General features: G+C 42.2%; 1 protein-coding gene across 1 annotated transcript in view; it reads right to left on the bottom strand.

Annotated features, from left to right (window-relative positions):
• LOC107193074 (protein neuralized) overlaps window positions 1-16,965 on the bottom strand; it is a 77,362-nt gene that overhangs the window by 4,880 nt on the left and 55,517 nt on the right. The window contains exon 2 of the mRNA XM_015582454.1: window positions 1,510-1,676. Within this exon, the coding sequence (XP_015437940.1) occupies window positions 1,510-1,676 (167 nt within the window). The remainder of the gene's footprint in view (window positions 1-1,509; window positions 1,677-16,965) is intronic.

The following is a 16,965-nucleotide window of genomic DNA, read 5'->3' as shown; positions in this document are numbered from 1 at the left end:
ATCTGAAATTTCTTTCTCAGAGGTAAATTATGTGTCTCTTCTCGTAATTTCAAGAATATATAATCAACTCAATATTAGTATGAATTCAATATCAACTCAATATCAATTCAATATCAATTCAATATCTAGTCAATGTCTAGTCAATATCTAATCAATATCTAGTCAATATCTAGTCAATATCTAGTCAATATCTAGTCAATATCTAGTCAATATCAACTCAATCACTCAACTGTTCTGACTCTATCTGCATTTACTCAGTACACTCAGTATAATAACCACATTCAAATATTACATCATCATACACACAATGCTCATACCCAGTATACATAATCAGTACATCCGGATATACCCATACGAGCATATCAAAAGGTATTGCAAAATCTTTTGCTAAACCTCTAAATACTGACTTCGAAGCAATATTTATCGACTGTACACCACTACTGTTGTCAAGGGCTCAATTATCACCGATAACCGCCCACGCCGTCCCCGATTCGCGAAAAGGAACATCTCATCGCCGGAGTATCGAACGGCGAAAATCTAATTCCAAGGTGTTTCAATGAAATCCACGAGGAACGCTCGAATGCCTCGCCCACGCTCCCCAGGCACTCTCCTTCATCGAACCCAGAGAGGAGGAGACGCGAGGATGAAAGGAGAACGGGGTCTGATGAACGTTCTACGTTCAGTCTGTTCGCAGGGACGAATAAGTTGGATATGGACAGACGATTGCTCGGCTGAACGACAGGGAAACGCTAAACCGTCGGCCCACGTGAAATAGCTCCCCGGCCTCTTCAGGGTCGGCCACGGTTTAGTAGACAGGGGAATGCAAACGACGACGGCGCGCGTCGCCGAGTCGGAACAAAAGTCACCCGATTCTCACAATTAACCGTCGCTCTCGCGTATACGATTTGCGTCGCGACACAGACTGGGAAACGCGGAAAAATCGCGGCGAAGTTTTTTCTTTGCGGTTTTTTTCCTTCCCTTCGCTATAGCGGCGCATGCTTTCCATCGGGGAAAACGGCGAGCTAGTACGGTTAATTATTCTATGCACTACGATCGAGAATTTGTAATGGGAATGCAGATGGTGATTACTTTTTTCTGTTTGCGATTGCATAATTTGCTTTTTTTGTTACTGGCGATCGCAGGTGTGAATCGAGAGAGTTTTCCTTTTTGTGGGAACTTAATGGAGAGCGGAATTGAATACTATTTTGTGTGATAAATGTGTGTGATAATTGTAATTTTTAGTAGAATTGATTAGATTTTAAAATTTAACAAATGTGTATGTTATTTAACATTGAATACCTGTTATTTCAGTTGTATACAAATAAGAATAAAAGGAGTATCCTTTTGTTTATTTTTTTTTTTCTTTCTTACGGGAGAGAAAGAAAACCAAAGGGAAAGCAACCTTCTTTTTGTAAAATAGAAAATTAAAAACAAAACTTCTAAATTGTTGAAAATAATTAAAATTAATATTTTTGTAACACGTGTTAATAAATTTCAACGAGTAAGTACCTTTTCTCCGACTCGCACGGGCCGCGCGCTGAACGTGACACCCTTGCAGAAGCTCTCGTGTCTTCTGGCGATGGTCCCGCCATTGCAAAGTCTGATATTGTCACCATGAACCTGATGGAACGTCAGAGGTGGGAGGTTGTTGGTACCCGCACTGGATGATCTTGGTGCTGTAACAATAAAACGAGCCAGACGTTAATTCCCTAAGTTCAACAACTGTTAGAACTAAAACCTACACGCTTCAAATTCAATCGAAAAACCCTTTATGTCCTGACGGTATATGTAAAATCTTATCATTGTTTCGTAAAAATTAATCTCAAGTAAATCGAAGAAAATCGTTTCCTAGATCTGGCCAGTTTATCTCTAAATTTCCAACACTATGCCCATAAACATTCTATAGTGGACATAAACCATGTGACATATTTATACTCAATAACTCAATTTCATAAAGTGTATTCGGAAAAAAAGAATAGAGTCTCAAGGAGACCCACGACGTCCGTTTCCAAGAACTCGGAGAGTACCCAGGTAAAGGCCCAGGTCAATCCAGGGACCAAGGTTTCAATCAAATTACACAATTTCCCATCGAAAATTCCTCACGAATAATTAATGTGTCATGGGATAGGACTGTCCAGAAGACACAAAGAATCTTTGTATAGAAGAGTCGAAATTTCTTCATCTTCAGGATGCGAATATGGAAGTCTTTCTTTCGGTCATGGATGAAAACCTCGTGGAAGGAAAGTGGTTCGGATTGCCGGGAAATTCCTTCGAGTCAGTCGCGAAACAAAAGCGTGGAAAGAGAGGGAGAGAGAGGGATGCAAGACGAGAGGGAAGCAGGGGTGGGGAGAGAAAGAGGAAAGATGGAATTCGATCGAGAAACTGAAATGCAAAACCACCTCTCGAAGCAGCTCGAGCGTTTCCACTTCGGTATTTCATAACTCGGACTCCGCCGGCACAGAATGCGGGAACGCTGCCAGGATATTCTCCCAGGGTGGATCCAGGATATCCACGGACCGTGACTGGGTTCAACCCTTTCCGAGAATCCATGTGATTTTTGCCTGTCGATCGATCCTTCTCGTTCTTACAACGGACTAATGTCTTTCGCGAATTATTTCGACCCTCCTGGACTTCAATTTTGGAGGAAAATTTATGTTTCTCCTTTGTTATTGTCTTATCTGAACAAACATACCGACAGATTTTGCAGAATTTTGTGGGTCAAAATATTAGGAATATTATTCTTTTTTGTTCAATGTGTATTAAAGAGAAATAAAGTATTGGTAAAAATTAATGATACGATTTGTTTCATGTGGTTTTGTGACACTTTTAGGGATGACTGAATCGAGTAACGAGGCCAATTTGATATGTGGGTTTAACGTTTGAGGAAGTTGATAAGACCCAATCAGCACTGTGGTCATTCGTGTGTTTTGGTAGATAATATTTCGTCTGTTTCCGTCGGCGTACTTAAATAGAAAATATAGATTGTAAAAAAAGAATCTTTATTGTCATGAATATCGTTTCGAAATAACTTCATTTCATGTAATATTAATTACTAAAAATTGAAGAAGATATCGCACAGTTTTTACTAGAAAACACTGTCCACTGTAAAATCTAAATAAATTCGTTAAAAATAAATAAAAAAATCTATTCAGAATAAAATTTAATATTACCAACAAATCCAGAAACTAATACTCAAAAAATTCCCCATCAACTACCATCCCTAATATCACACCCAAAATCACAAAAATAAAATCCAACACGTAGATATAGTCAATCCTAAACAATTCACACTATCACTGTCAATCGCATTTAAAAAAACTCTCTCTTCAACTCTCAAAAGTGTCACAACGTTTAAAAACAAACATACAAAGAAAAAATATTAACAAGTAGCACGATATTGTATAAAATTTTCAAAAACAGGGTATAACAATTAGATCCAATGAAGAACAATCAAAGGAGAAAAAGGTTCACGAGAGGCTTGCGAGGGGGCCACCACAACCGGCACCTGCGACAGTTCAGTTCCGACTGACTATCGATACGGCGGCGGCGGGAACGGCCCGGTATCGTTGGCCCGATATCGTACGTGCGCCACGCACCGGAAACCGCACGTTCGGTGGACGGAAACGGCCGCAACAGAAGGCGCATCGTTGTCGTCGTCGTGGTGCCCCGAAGGGGGCGATACGCTTTCTCCGCGGGACGGATGCGCGCCGAAACCGCGGCGCGAACAATGGCCCCGGTGAACAGGAAGCGGACTCGGAGGTGAGGCCGTTCGCGCGCGCGACTTTTGCAAGGCTTCGCCCGTTTCCTCCGGGGCCCAGGACGATTGGCAGCAATGCGTGCCGCGCGAAACTTTTCCCAGGCGGACACACGGAGTTTCGTGATGCCTTTGCTAGAGAGGAGGAGGAGGAGGAGGGAGGCTGTGGGTTGAGACACGTTGCGAAACCGAGGACCGACCTCTGTGAGGCCTTCCGTGACTTCCGGACTTGGTCGTGCTCTTTAAAAATGGCGGAGGTGTCGATCACGGATAATTTGTATTTTGAACTTGGACTGTGTATTTTGAGCTTTGTCTGGGTATCTTGAACCTGATCTTGGTATTTTGAACTTGACCTAGGTGTCATTTACATCCTAATAAAAAGAAAAACATTCCCCGAAAGATCGACACAGAATAACTACAAATCGGAAACCCCTAAGTCAGCCATCAACATACTTGAACCCGATGAATATGCAAACGGAGTTTTCCTCAAAGACCAAAAGACTCCTTCTCCCTGTCATTTCCGGTCTGGATCCCGGTACCGCGAACTGGTCATCGAGGGAATACAGAAAAATGCCTTACTCGCGCGCGTACAAGAAGTTGCTGGCCAGCATTTTCATTCAAGCCGCGATTAATCCGCTAACGAACCGAAACCATGGGCTCCCGCGAACCGCCGCGATCAGCCAAGGCAGTCACGATCTATGGATCGCCGGTGCAAAAATACGCACGATAAGTTTCTCACGGTCCGGCTAAGGCGCGTATTACGAACCAGTCGGCGATCGATTGTAATTTTTAATTCGTTCGACACCCTGACCGAGCGGCGTTCGCGTTTTTCTTTTTTATTCGCGCGAGCGAAACCGTTACCAGCAGGCGCTTCTCGCGACGCCACGTTTTCCAGGATTCTGAAGGAATCATCGACGGAGGAACTGTAATAACCGCGCCGTGAAACGATCGCGTGCAATTCCACCTGAACTGCGTCGAGCTGCCCTTCAGTTTTTTTTTCGTGACGCGTCCGAGATGTTTCGTGGGATCGAATATCGGTCAGTCCGATGGGAAACTGGTTTTTTTTTCTGTGGGCCGATATTATAGACAGTTCTTTCGTTGTTTTGTGTGGCGTTTTGATAAAAACATTATGTTGAGCTTTTAAACATAGCTGTTAAAAACAGCACCATAACTATTTAGAAAATAATATAAAACAGTATAGTGTTTTTCTGTGAAAACGTTTGTATCTAGAGATATCAATGACTGCAATATTTTTAATATCTAACATGGAATAAATAGATATTTGAAAAATTCTGCAAATACTTCTTACTTGTTTAATTCGACACGGAATGTGTTTACGTGTTGAGTATAGAAAAAAGATGGTCGGATAATGCGCTTCCGGTTAATAAAAAGCCCATTCTTTTACGTATTTGCGTGATCCCACGGTTCTTAATTTCATAGATCCCTATCGATTTATGTCGGGTTAAGCAAACAATAGCGTACAGTTAATTTTAATTATGCATAGGATCGATTACGTTTCTTAAAGAATGTTCGTCAACTGTTTTTCCTACGGAAGATAAAAAAGAAGTCCCCAATTTCGACGTTTACAGACTTCGAAAACATTTGTCCGGCTAATGATCCACTTCCGCGGTTAAAGACCATTTTACAGCCGAGTCACGACCATTTCATTTTTCCTGGCAACTCGACCGAATAGGTGGATTTACCAATCAAGAAAAGTCGTTTTTTCTATGGATTACGCAACCATAGTCGTCACTATTCGCTTACTCTTCCATGACTCATAGAACGTCTAATACAAGATAATAGTATCATTCCGAATAGACCTAGTGTGACAAATTACGTTCGAAAAAATAAGCACAACAACTAAGTTAATTTACTGTGTTATTATTGTTACTATAAAAAAAAATTACTATGAGTAAAATCTATGAAAAAATTACTAAGAATAAGTCTTGCCGCTCGTAGCGCAGCGGTACTCTACCAAAGCGGCACGAATCATTCAAATGTCGTGCTCCCTATTATCATCTGGCAAATCGTGAAAAGCGGCATGGTCATTGCCGATTCCGTTCGGTAATAACGCGACTTGGAAATCATTCTCAGGTGGAGGAACCACCCCCGCCGCCTCGCCCAGATGGCAATCGTGAGGGGGGATAAAATGGAATCACGGTTCGTTTGATGGGACAACGAACGAGAACGAAGAGACGCAACGGTACTCGTCGGAAGATTCCCACGGTGAATCGCGGCATTATGAACTTGCGCCGAGGAAACCGCGGCGAGGAAATGCGCCACGGCGTGGAGAATCGTCAAGGGATTTTCAAGGATGACGCGGTTTCATCCGGGAATCGGTGCCTTGAGAGGATCTTCGGCGTGAAATCGATCGATTCTGTCGACTTGCTGCTAATTTCAAACTGAGCCGTTCGTCAGGACTGATCATTGCAGAATATACTAGAAACTAGATCATTAATTTATGATAAATTTGTTTTGGCCCCGTTTTCAAATTTAGCTAGTAAATTTTAGTCTTCGATGTAACACGTTGAGATTTTCACACAAAAAATTACCATGTACTACCGTATTTTTGTAAATTACACGCGATTTGAATTCCTATTAAAAACAGAAAGGATATGTGATATTAAAGTAGTAGACGATATTACTGGATTTATGTGGAAATATTATTCAGTGTCGAATGATCTAACAAAAATAAAAGAAAAATTAATTTAAACTATTTTAAACTGTGTAGCTATATTATTTAACGGACACGATATGGTAGCAAGCAGACACCACGAAGGATCGTTAATCGCGCCCAAATCGGATCATCGATCAGCTGAACGCACGTAGAAGCCGCTTTGACGATTGCGCCGAGGTCATCATTGATCATTCGCATCTCTGCCCCCTTCGACCTCGACGCTATCGATCCCGATGATCGAACGCGGGAACGCGAACACCGTTAATAAGCATTACACACGCCTGGCGAGCGTTTAATGTATCACTTTGTGAACGAGAAGGAAATTACAGGCGTATTCCATGTACCGGAGGATCGACAAGATCCTTCAGTGTCTTAATGAAATTTAAGAATTAATAATTACCGTTATTCTTGGACAGTAATAAATACGTAGATATACTTTATCAGTTAAATATGTTACAAATGGATGACAGAAAGAAAAGGTACTTGATTTTCCAGACATTTTGATAACTCGAATCTTTGCAAAAATAGGAACTTTATTTTGATATAGATCACCCTGGACTGATCAGAACTGTATCACATTGGTATGATCTTAGTAATTTTAAACCTCCCAACATTACGTTCTTGAAACTGTAGCATAGTTGAAAACTCTCCGGAGTGCGTCGAATTATCCATATCCAAGGAACAAGCCGTTTGGCAGGTGAAAGTGAGCAAGGAAGCATAACAAAGACACGGTTACTCGCCTGTTTGATTTACCGGACTATAATTAACGCTCGACGATGAAGCGAATGATAGATGTACTATATGCTACTTGTTATGGGAATGAACCACTGGTCTACTAATGAAACATTAGAAATCATCGGATTACTATTTCAAAACCTCTAATACATGTTTCTCTTAAAATGTTTCCAATCTTAAAAGTAATAGAAACATTTGCATGTTCCACGCGACGAAACGACACGCTTCGAAGAACACGAACGAGATTTCCAACGATTTTCCCGTGCAGCCTCGTCGGAAAATAACGTCTCCAGCGGCTCGTGTTTTAATCGCTCCTCGCGGGTTGCTAAGCGCGGCTGGATCGATCGTGCACGTAAATCGCGACTCTCAATGAGAGCCACGCTAGTAATTGGTCTATGCCCGCGCCTATGTTGCCATTCGCCAGTTCATCTCGTGGGAAACTCGTGACACACATTTGCACGGAAGTGTACCTCTCCGGCAAGCGTGGATCCTTGCATCTGACGCGTTCCAGCCGCGAGAAGATCCTGCCGATCTATCCACGGGATCGGGGACCCGGTGGCCATGTGTGGTCACCGAACGACACTGCCTCGAGCGATCGCGTTATCTCTAATTTGCTGTCTTCTAATTGCGACACTTCGTGCCAGCCGCGTCGTAAACACCGAAGAATATACCAAGATTTATGGGGTTGCCAACGTGAAAACAAGTTCTCTTTCTGTTTTGAACGCCTGTAGGTCTTCGAATGGTTTTTATCAAGTTTAGAAATCGTGTTATTCTGTGGATAATATGTAAATTGCGTCTCTTCGTTTGTTATTGACAATGTAATTCAGGAGAAGCGTTTGATAATTCCAAGAATACAGAAGAAACTATTAAATCGGGATCACACGATTGTTCGTTAAGACCAGGGAAGAAACACGTGAAGAATTCAGTTTCTCGTGGTTCTGGCTCTATCAGTTAAAAACGGTTAATTGTTCGTTTACAATTGACGTGAAAGTCTCTGAAACGAGGCGAATGATAAACAACCTGGAAATTTTTTGCGGAGGTGTTTTTACCGTGCCAAAAATGGAGGCAGACGGATTTCTATTAGCGGAGAAAGTAATTATTCGCATTATGTTAAACCATGTCTAACATCAAGGAATGTCCAACGCACAATAATTTCGAGATTAGACGAACAAATTCTGAAACTCTCATGGGCATATAAGGAAGGCACTACCGGAGAGGATGAAATTACGTGGGCGAAATTACAGTCGTACAGAATTCTTGCGAAATGATTAACAAATTAATGTCGAAGACTATCGATCGAGTAGGTAGATCCATCCAAATCATAAACAGGCCTTATTAGAATATCACAATCTACGTAAAATTCACGAGTTTCTCAGGTGTCGACGTTGATTTTTCAGGTGTCGATATTGGTTCCTCAGGTGTCGACGTTGGATTCTCGATACCACGGTAATAATCCTGAGCAGACCAGATCGTAACGGCAGGAATCAGGGCACCTTCCGATTATCACCGCGGCAAAGTGAAAGTAATTTGTTGCAGAGGGAGTCGGGGGGGCGCCATTGTAACAATGCGGGACAACCGCCTCCGCGATGTGAACGCGATGTCCTTTGCACGATGTAAATAAACGGAGCCTTGACCGAGCTAGCACCCCGGGACCATTGACAGTAATAAGTTCTATTTCCGTGGCCGGTGTCGTCGCGTAGAAAATTACAAATACAACGGGAATTGCGCTCGATTGGCGCATCCTGACATTCAAGAGTTCGACGAACCTCCCCCTGAGTTCGTCACGAAAGAAAATTGCCTGATAGGAAAAACGCTCGTTAAACGCCCACTTAATCCCGATTGCTTATCAGTGGACCCCTTCGGTAGTCCCCTGAGTCTGGCGTTCTTAGATCCATTCGAAAGAATTAACTCGATAAAGGAAGATTGAGTAATTAAACGATCGAAGCAGGGGACCAACGATTTGTGATTTATTACTGAGATGACGGTACCGCTAGTCAAAGGCCAAACACGCATTCCGTGTTCAGTTTCTCAAGCCAGACAGCCGTTTTGCTTCGCTTATTCTCATGCTTCTTGGTTTCGTCTCTCGCGTCCCTACTCTGAGATCCCTAATTGGACAAAACCGCGGCACTTTTTTCCTGTACTTCCTATTCTTCTGGAGTCCCTCGTCATTCGGAGATTGAGCATGATGTACACTTGTTTCTCGTGGATGTGTTCGGATAATGACACGAGCAATTAAGGAGGAAGATAATACAGAGTTTTGAATTTGCAGCGAACTAGGTATGCACAGAAACGTCAGAAGAATCCCCTAAGCAATTGATTATGTATTCCAAAATCAGGATGAGAAAGTGTTATAAAACAGACTCTCCGCCCCCCGCACGAGTACTTCACTTCCTCCATGTGACCTGGGTTTAAAAAATTTGTAATGGTTGGAAAGTCGGGGTCAAAATCTCCTCGGGTAATGTCCACGGTAGTCTCGATCGAGAGTCTATGTGATAGCCATCGGCGCCAAAGTCAAGGCTGGGCCTTGGAGAGGCACATCGAAATGCCCCTCTCCCGAGTGACCACGTTTTAAACTAAACTAATCGAACGTTGAACAGCATGCCGTGTGGATTGCGCAGGGCTGCTGATGCCGAGAGGATGCGCCGCTTTTCAACGAGGCGGGCGTCGAGATCCGTTCGGATCAAGCACTCCAGGTACTGTTAAGCAGCAACAGAGGAGCCACGCCGAGGAAGTTCGAGTAATGCTCTCGCGGCGTGGTGTTTCCGTGTGTGTCAGAGGGAACGTACACAGACACAAGGAGGGGCCTTGTTCCCACGCCCGACGCCGTGATCTTTGCCGAGCTACTTAGTCCCCTGCTAGAAGGAGCCTTCCCCCTCTCTCTCTTTCTGTCGTCGTTCCGCAGCCTGACTCACCGAAAGGTGAGTCTCTCGCTCCCGCTACCTACGGAGACCTCTCTAGCTACTCCTGTCGCTATCCTGAAACCGGAGGAGGAGGAGGATACCTATCTTTCTCGCTCTCCCCTAACGGACGACTATGTGGGTTACGTAAGGTGGCAATGCGCGAGCCTCGCGGCACGTTCGAGTAATAATAACGCGTACGGGGGAGCAGCGAACCGGTGAACGGGAATAGGAGCACGGAGAAAGAGCGAGAAAGAGAGTGCCTAGAAGGGAAGAAGAGGTGTAGAGAGACGAGGGAGAGTTTTGAAGAGCAGGAAGTCTGGGCTTCAACCCTTCTGGCAGTGTCGTTACGAGGGGCGCGGTGCAGAAATATCAGGGCTTTAGTCGTTACGAGGGTATTTTTAGACGGGGAACCGAGTGACGTTGATCGCATATTAAAATGGAATTTTAAGGGTTTCAGTAGGTTGTAATTACTACGTTGGTGGAATTTCTTGCTGATAGTGACGACTGGTCAAAATGTTCGTGAGTGGTCTGGTAAAAAGGAAACGAAAAAAGATTCGATGAACTCATTTTCTGGTTCAGGATAGTGATTTGGGGATTAATCTGTGGAAGATGGAACCCCTATTTTTTATCTTCAGAAGGGTTCCTTACTTTTTGTAGTCTCTCATTTGTTCTGTTTTTCCCCCTACTAAACCAAGAAGAAAATTCCATTAATAATTTCTCATTTCTGCATATCTATATACTTCACATTAGTATTTTACATTACAATGACCTGAAGTGAATAAGAATTAAGAAACAGACTAACACTACCGTTACATTCTATAGAAATAGAAAATATTTGCTCACCCGTTGAAAACGTAATTTCCAACAATTTTAATTTAAATATAAATTCCAATTTTCAATTTTCTGAAATTTACTTTAGTTTAAAATACAGTAGTTGCTAAAACCGCTATTTATAACCATAAGAAACCGTATAGTAACGCCTGGAGAAACCAATTTTCCGCGAGCAAATCGGCCGAGGAAGCGGAGACTTCAACGCGTGGCAAGCGATTCTATACAAGTGATTCTACGGCCACAGTAGTATCGCCCACATGAACGTAAGACGAAAAGGGATGGAGAACACGTTCAGAGATGCACACGGTTTACAGTAATTAGAGTGAGACGGTGTAATGGGCGAAGGAGGACGGCGTCACAGCTTGCGTGCACGTGATGCGAACGATCGTAAACAATCGGCATTAAATCGATACCAGCCCGGCCGCGATGTAATGTAATCTTGAATCGCGAACGATGAAACCGCCTTCCCGATAACGGGTCATTAGGTCTGCACGGTCGAGGAGTATTCTACTGATCGTGCCCCAACGGAGCCCACTGTAATTTCGCGAATGCTTTTTCTATTTTCCAAATAATACATCGGGTATGGTTCTTTGATATCGAATTGCTCAGGCTGATTTCGTTCGAGAGAAACACTAAGACGATATTTAATTAAAAGGTCGATTCCACGAACCGGTTTTCGAGCGGAAAAATTAAAGAGAAATTTATTAGGATAGGGTCTAATCATATTATCAATTATTTAACACTGTTATATTTCGAAGAAAGATACGAGAATGTTATTCGGAGCGGAATGGAAATTGGTCAAGCAAAATTTATCTCTATTCCACGAACGTACACCGACGTCATTTTTACAGTAAGTGAAACCCAGGCAACAACGTACCGGAAGAACCAACGACCATAAAACTTCAGCATTAGGCTACTCCACTTTTAAATCGAGTAAGCAGAAATTCAGTTCAGGGCTAATTGTCCATTCACGGAATCGCTAATCCGCCTGATTCAGTTTTTTTATGGCAAATGAATGCAAGTCAAATGGGATCAGTTTCTACTATTTTCTCTTAAACTACTTTTCTCGCTGATCTTCAGCCTAAAAACCTCCTTTTATCATAAACCGAATCTAGATTTTCTTGGTCATCACTTTTCTGATTACATCTTTCACCCAAGAATCTCCCAAATTTCAAATCTTTGGCTACATTTGTTCTATTCGAAAGTTATGCAAATTAACAAGCTCCGATTCTAGAACCCCTTACGCAACCGCTGTCGATCCTCCGCGAAGCAACAAATGTTCCAAGAGAGAAGTATTTCCCGATCGGGGACTTCCACCCTAAATCCACCACCCCAACAAAATAGCCCAGGACGACAAGTGTATATTCCCATCGCGGCACTTTTAACACGGCCACCACGGCCAGCCAAGGAACAATCGGATTAACGAAGTTAAACGGTAGGGTGGCGCCGTAGACGCGACCGACCCCCACGAACCGCCCCTCTGTCGCGAATTTGACCCACGCATCTGTCACGTTTCGCACGTACAGGCGTGCAGAGGTGTTGCGGGGGTGTCGTTTCGGGGGTAAGGAAAACACAAGTGACGGCTTTGCCGTCCTGTCCGAAAGATTAACTGTCCCGCGATTTCGACCACAGCAATGGAACATAAGGGGTGGCTTGTGATCGATAAACAACGGAGACACGTGGTTTTTCTTTCGGGTTATAGGATCAACGATTACAGTTGGGGCTTATCAGTGAAGAATGATGTTGGGGCTCATTGAGAGGTTTCCATTCCCTTTGATCCTTGGGCTTTTCAACCCCCTTAATTCGAGTGATGAAATTTCCCCAAATTCATTTCATTTCCCCCAAAATTCATCGAAATCTTGATATTTCGGAACTTGATTTACTGAATGTTAGTGCTCTGAAAATAAGGAATTTGTTTTCGTAGCAGAACTAGTTGTTTTATGCTATTAATATCGATAAGATGATATGGCTAGATAATATTTGTTCGAGAAATTCAGTCGTATCATACACGATAAGAATGAAATCGTCTTCATAAATATCATTACTTGCTCAAACCTTCTGTTCTTATTACACAATAATAATTATTATTTTATCAGCCTCGTACTATAAACTTTCACATTAAGTAATAATGTTGTAGCACGCTCGGGTGTGTTTCTCGTTGAAGGTATATTTCATTTATAGGTTACGACCAGCCAGCGTACTAATTAAGTTGGAAACAAGGTAATTAGTATTCACTCGCTGCAATTAATTCAAATACAAATACATCCGGTGTACTACAACCGAGTGACGTATTCTCCCGTACAATTATTAATTATTCGTTACCAGCAGTTACTAACTACCACCCGTACAAGCGAGATATTAATTATGATTAAAATTTTCAAAATCGGAAACTACTCGTTCGAGGTGATCAGTGAGATTTTAACGAAAATTCTGATGAATCGTGTTTCATCGGGAAATTTTGCAACTGCAACAAGGAGGGACAGACAGACGTAATCTTTTTTTAACGTAAGCGCGAAACATACAAATCGTAATGTGTCGCGGACGGATGAGTCATGGGGCGCGTTAATGAAATTCCACTTCCTCGCGAGACAAAGAAACGCGTGTCTCGCTTGTTGTTACGCCCGTGGTCCGTGCCTTGTGCGCTAATTTCACAAACTACCCGGTCAACGGGCGCTCAATGAACGGGCACTGGCCAACGTCCGTATAGTAATGTGGAAAAAATATGCCTCAAAGCCAACCGGTAGCCACAAACAGTTGGAGGGGAGAAGAATAGAGAAGGCAGATGGGCGAAATTTTACTAAAAATTTTTGTAAAAACTTCAAACCATGAATAAGAAACAGAGGAATTGTTATTTATAATTGTATAAGAAGATTATTTGCAACTATGTAAGACTATTATTTTATATGATGATTCAAAAAAATTCAATATAAATTACGTGGACCTAACACAGTCCCGGTAATTGTTAATGTTCATACAGAAAATAACGAGGCAAAAGGTTAAAAATAATCATAATATTATAGTATCATTTTAAGGTAACATTTATACATTTAAGTGAACAAATGTAACAAAACTAATAAAAAAACAATAATATATTCAAATTTATGAAATCAACAAGTGTAAACTATAAAAAACGTAATAACAATAAAAAATAACATAACGTATATGCACACATATATAAGGGTGTATATATGACATGCAATGTTTATACATATGCATATTATAGCATTATAATATGCGATATGTAGATATTAAATAACAAGGCAATGTTATTTTTAAATAACAGTACGTTGCTCACTACGTAATTACGGTCGAATGGTATTAAATTATTTTATTATATACGTAGCGTAAAATAATGATAATTATCAAGTAATCATGCAGTATCACAGTCCAATGATTAATTAATTTCTGCAATTAACCATTAATATCATTTACAGTCAAGAGGTATAAAACACATTTAAAGCTACGCGTCATAACGCTCAAATCTGAAATTTGAATTTGAGGGCCCCCTGTCGGGTCACGTGACACGAAACCGTTTGTGGGTATTTATAAACGCACTACTCGCATGGCGACACATGTGCAGTATTGTACAAGTACCCTAAATTCTTAGCAGGAGGGATTCCGACCACCACGGGGGAGTAAAACAGAAAACAAAAAAAAAAAAGCGGACAAATATATTCTGTACTCACCGACAATATTTCCCGAGAGCCTAAGCCGCGCCACTCTGGTGGCCCTACTGACGGTTAACGGTCTCCTCGGCCGTTGACAAGACAGAGACAAAGCCATCGATACAATGGGTTTGAACTATGCGTTACCGGAATTCAATAGAGCGCCGCGTGATTTCGAAGAAGAAAAATGCACAACGGGAACGTTCCTTCCACGATCCCCTTGAAAAGCCTCCGGAAATGAAATCAGGAAAACGAGGAACAATCTTTTCTCAATCTCACGAGCCGAAGCGTTACGGTTACTCGAGTTCTCGCACTATCGAACTTATCGCGATGTATCGATTGTTACTTAACACTCGTTAACTTCCTACCCTACAATTTCAAAACAATCGATTTCCAAGTAATCAATTTTTCGTCAAACTTTCCCCTTATTAGTAATCTCGATATTTTATCTAACCCAGCTGGAAATATACTTTTCTCTATGTTTCAAGAATGATTTTAAAAAATTTACGAAACTTACTTGATATGAATCTCATCTCTACACGCGATATATCGATTTCCTTGATCCTGCCGATATCGAAGTCCTGAATATCGGATGCCGCAACTCGAGATCTCGAAAAGGTGTTGTTCTCAGATAGGGAGATGGCGCTGCGCCGAAGACGGAAGGAAGAAGGAAATGGCACGTGACTGTCTCATGACCTGTCGCCGTGTTTTCTCAATCGAGATGCAATAAAAAAAACGGGGGCGGAGGAGATGACGCGACGATGGAAAAGGAACGCGAATTCACGCGGAGAGGCCGGGAAAAGGCGGGCAGCTTGAACCACGCCACTACAACGACTGGCTTCGTTGCAGAAGCAAACTCCCCATCTGCTGTGTTGTTCGTCGCTGCCCCAACTCCCTGCTGTCATTACGCGGCTGTGTGTGTACGAGCACGCCCTTGTCCGTGTGCGTCCGTGTGATCGCTCACCGCCACACACGCGAACGATTCGTGCGTGCGGCAGACGGACGTTCTAACCTCCCGAAGCGGAAAGGTTGCGGTGAATCGAAACGCTATATCTGGAGGATATATCTCACCTTACAGCTACGTGCCGTCCGATAAACCACTATTTTATCTGTCACTGATGATAAAGGCTTCCTTCTTAAAGGTAAACTTCATATTACAGATAACGATACGGTGGAATTATTGGCACGCGCCGTTTGACACGCTTTCCTGTCGGTAATTGTCGCCGGTTATCTACCCGGAAGAATTATCGATAAGGAAGGGTTTCTAATGGTGTAAAGAGAGAATCTTTACAGAAAATGTTACCGATTCTTTTATTGCATTTGAATGACGTCCGTTTAATAAAATTTGAATATTTAGACAAGCAGACGAATATATGCGTATTCTATAAATTTATATGACAATCTGTAAAACAGCGAACAATTTCATATTTCCGGTAAAACTCTAAATATGTAATTTTAATATGAGGTGTCCAGGGTATATTACCAAATTTGAATACTTATCCTAAAAAGAATTTGGGAGAATCGAACGGAAACGGATATTTTCCTCAAGGAATCTTATTTTTTTTCCTCAGGGAGTTCTCTGATCTGACCAAGAAGACGACATTTTAGGGGACCAGTCGAAAATTCGAGATTTGCTTGACCCAAATTCAAACTTTTCAATAATGATCTCGCAAGCAGTCGTGCGCGTACATATTACGAGCCTCGTGTGCATGAAGGAGCCGTGTATGTCGCAGCTGCAGCTGCCTGCAAGAACGGAACACTGGCTTTGGGGATGGCAACGGTTGCGCACCACCTGGCCTCAGGAAGCCAGCACCGGGCCTCAGCATTGGCGTAGACTTTACTCGAGACGAACGACCGGAAAAAAGGGGGAACGTAGGGAAGGAGTGGGGGCACAATGAAGGTCCGACTTTCGAAATTCCGGCACACTTCGTCGGCCCTGCACCCTCGACGAATCGATCGATCGCCCTTTGTTGCCCGTACCTGGTTTTTGCGAGGACAAATCCTACCCCAATGTTTGGTCTATTCGACACTAATTCTAGGTACTGTAAAAAAATATTATAAGTATAATATAAAATACTGAAAATATTTATAGTATTTCGTTTTTTATTGGATTACGGTGGTGTCATTTTTAAATTTTCTACTTTTATGGTGTCTGGAAAACGTTTCTGGTTAACTGTGTTTCAAGTGCACATCTGTATGTGATTCGTCACCTCTCGAAAGTCACTTCTTGGAGGTTCCAAGAGTGCTATTTCTGTACCATATACGGACCACTAATTGAAATTTATGTTCAGTACTTTGACATTTAAATAGAAGAGTAATCTCTAAGACGTGTTTAATGTAACGAAAATCTTCAGAATGATTATATCTACTTGAATTTCGAATGAGTGCAGTTTCTTCGGAGAT

Source organism: Dufourea novaeangliae, unplaced genomic scaffold, assembly GCF_001272555.1.
Source record: "Dufourea novaeangliae isolate 0120121106 unplaced genomic scaffold, ASM127255v1 scaffold493, whole genome shotgun sequence".
Classification (NCBI taxonomy): domain Eukaryota; kingdom Metazoa; phylum Arthropoda; class Insecta; order Hymenoptera; family Halictidae; genus Dufourea; species Dufourea novaeangliae.
This window is presented reverse-complemented; position numbering and strand designations above follow the sequence as displayed.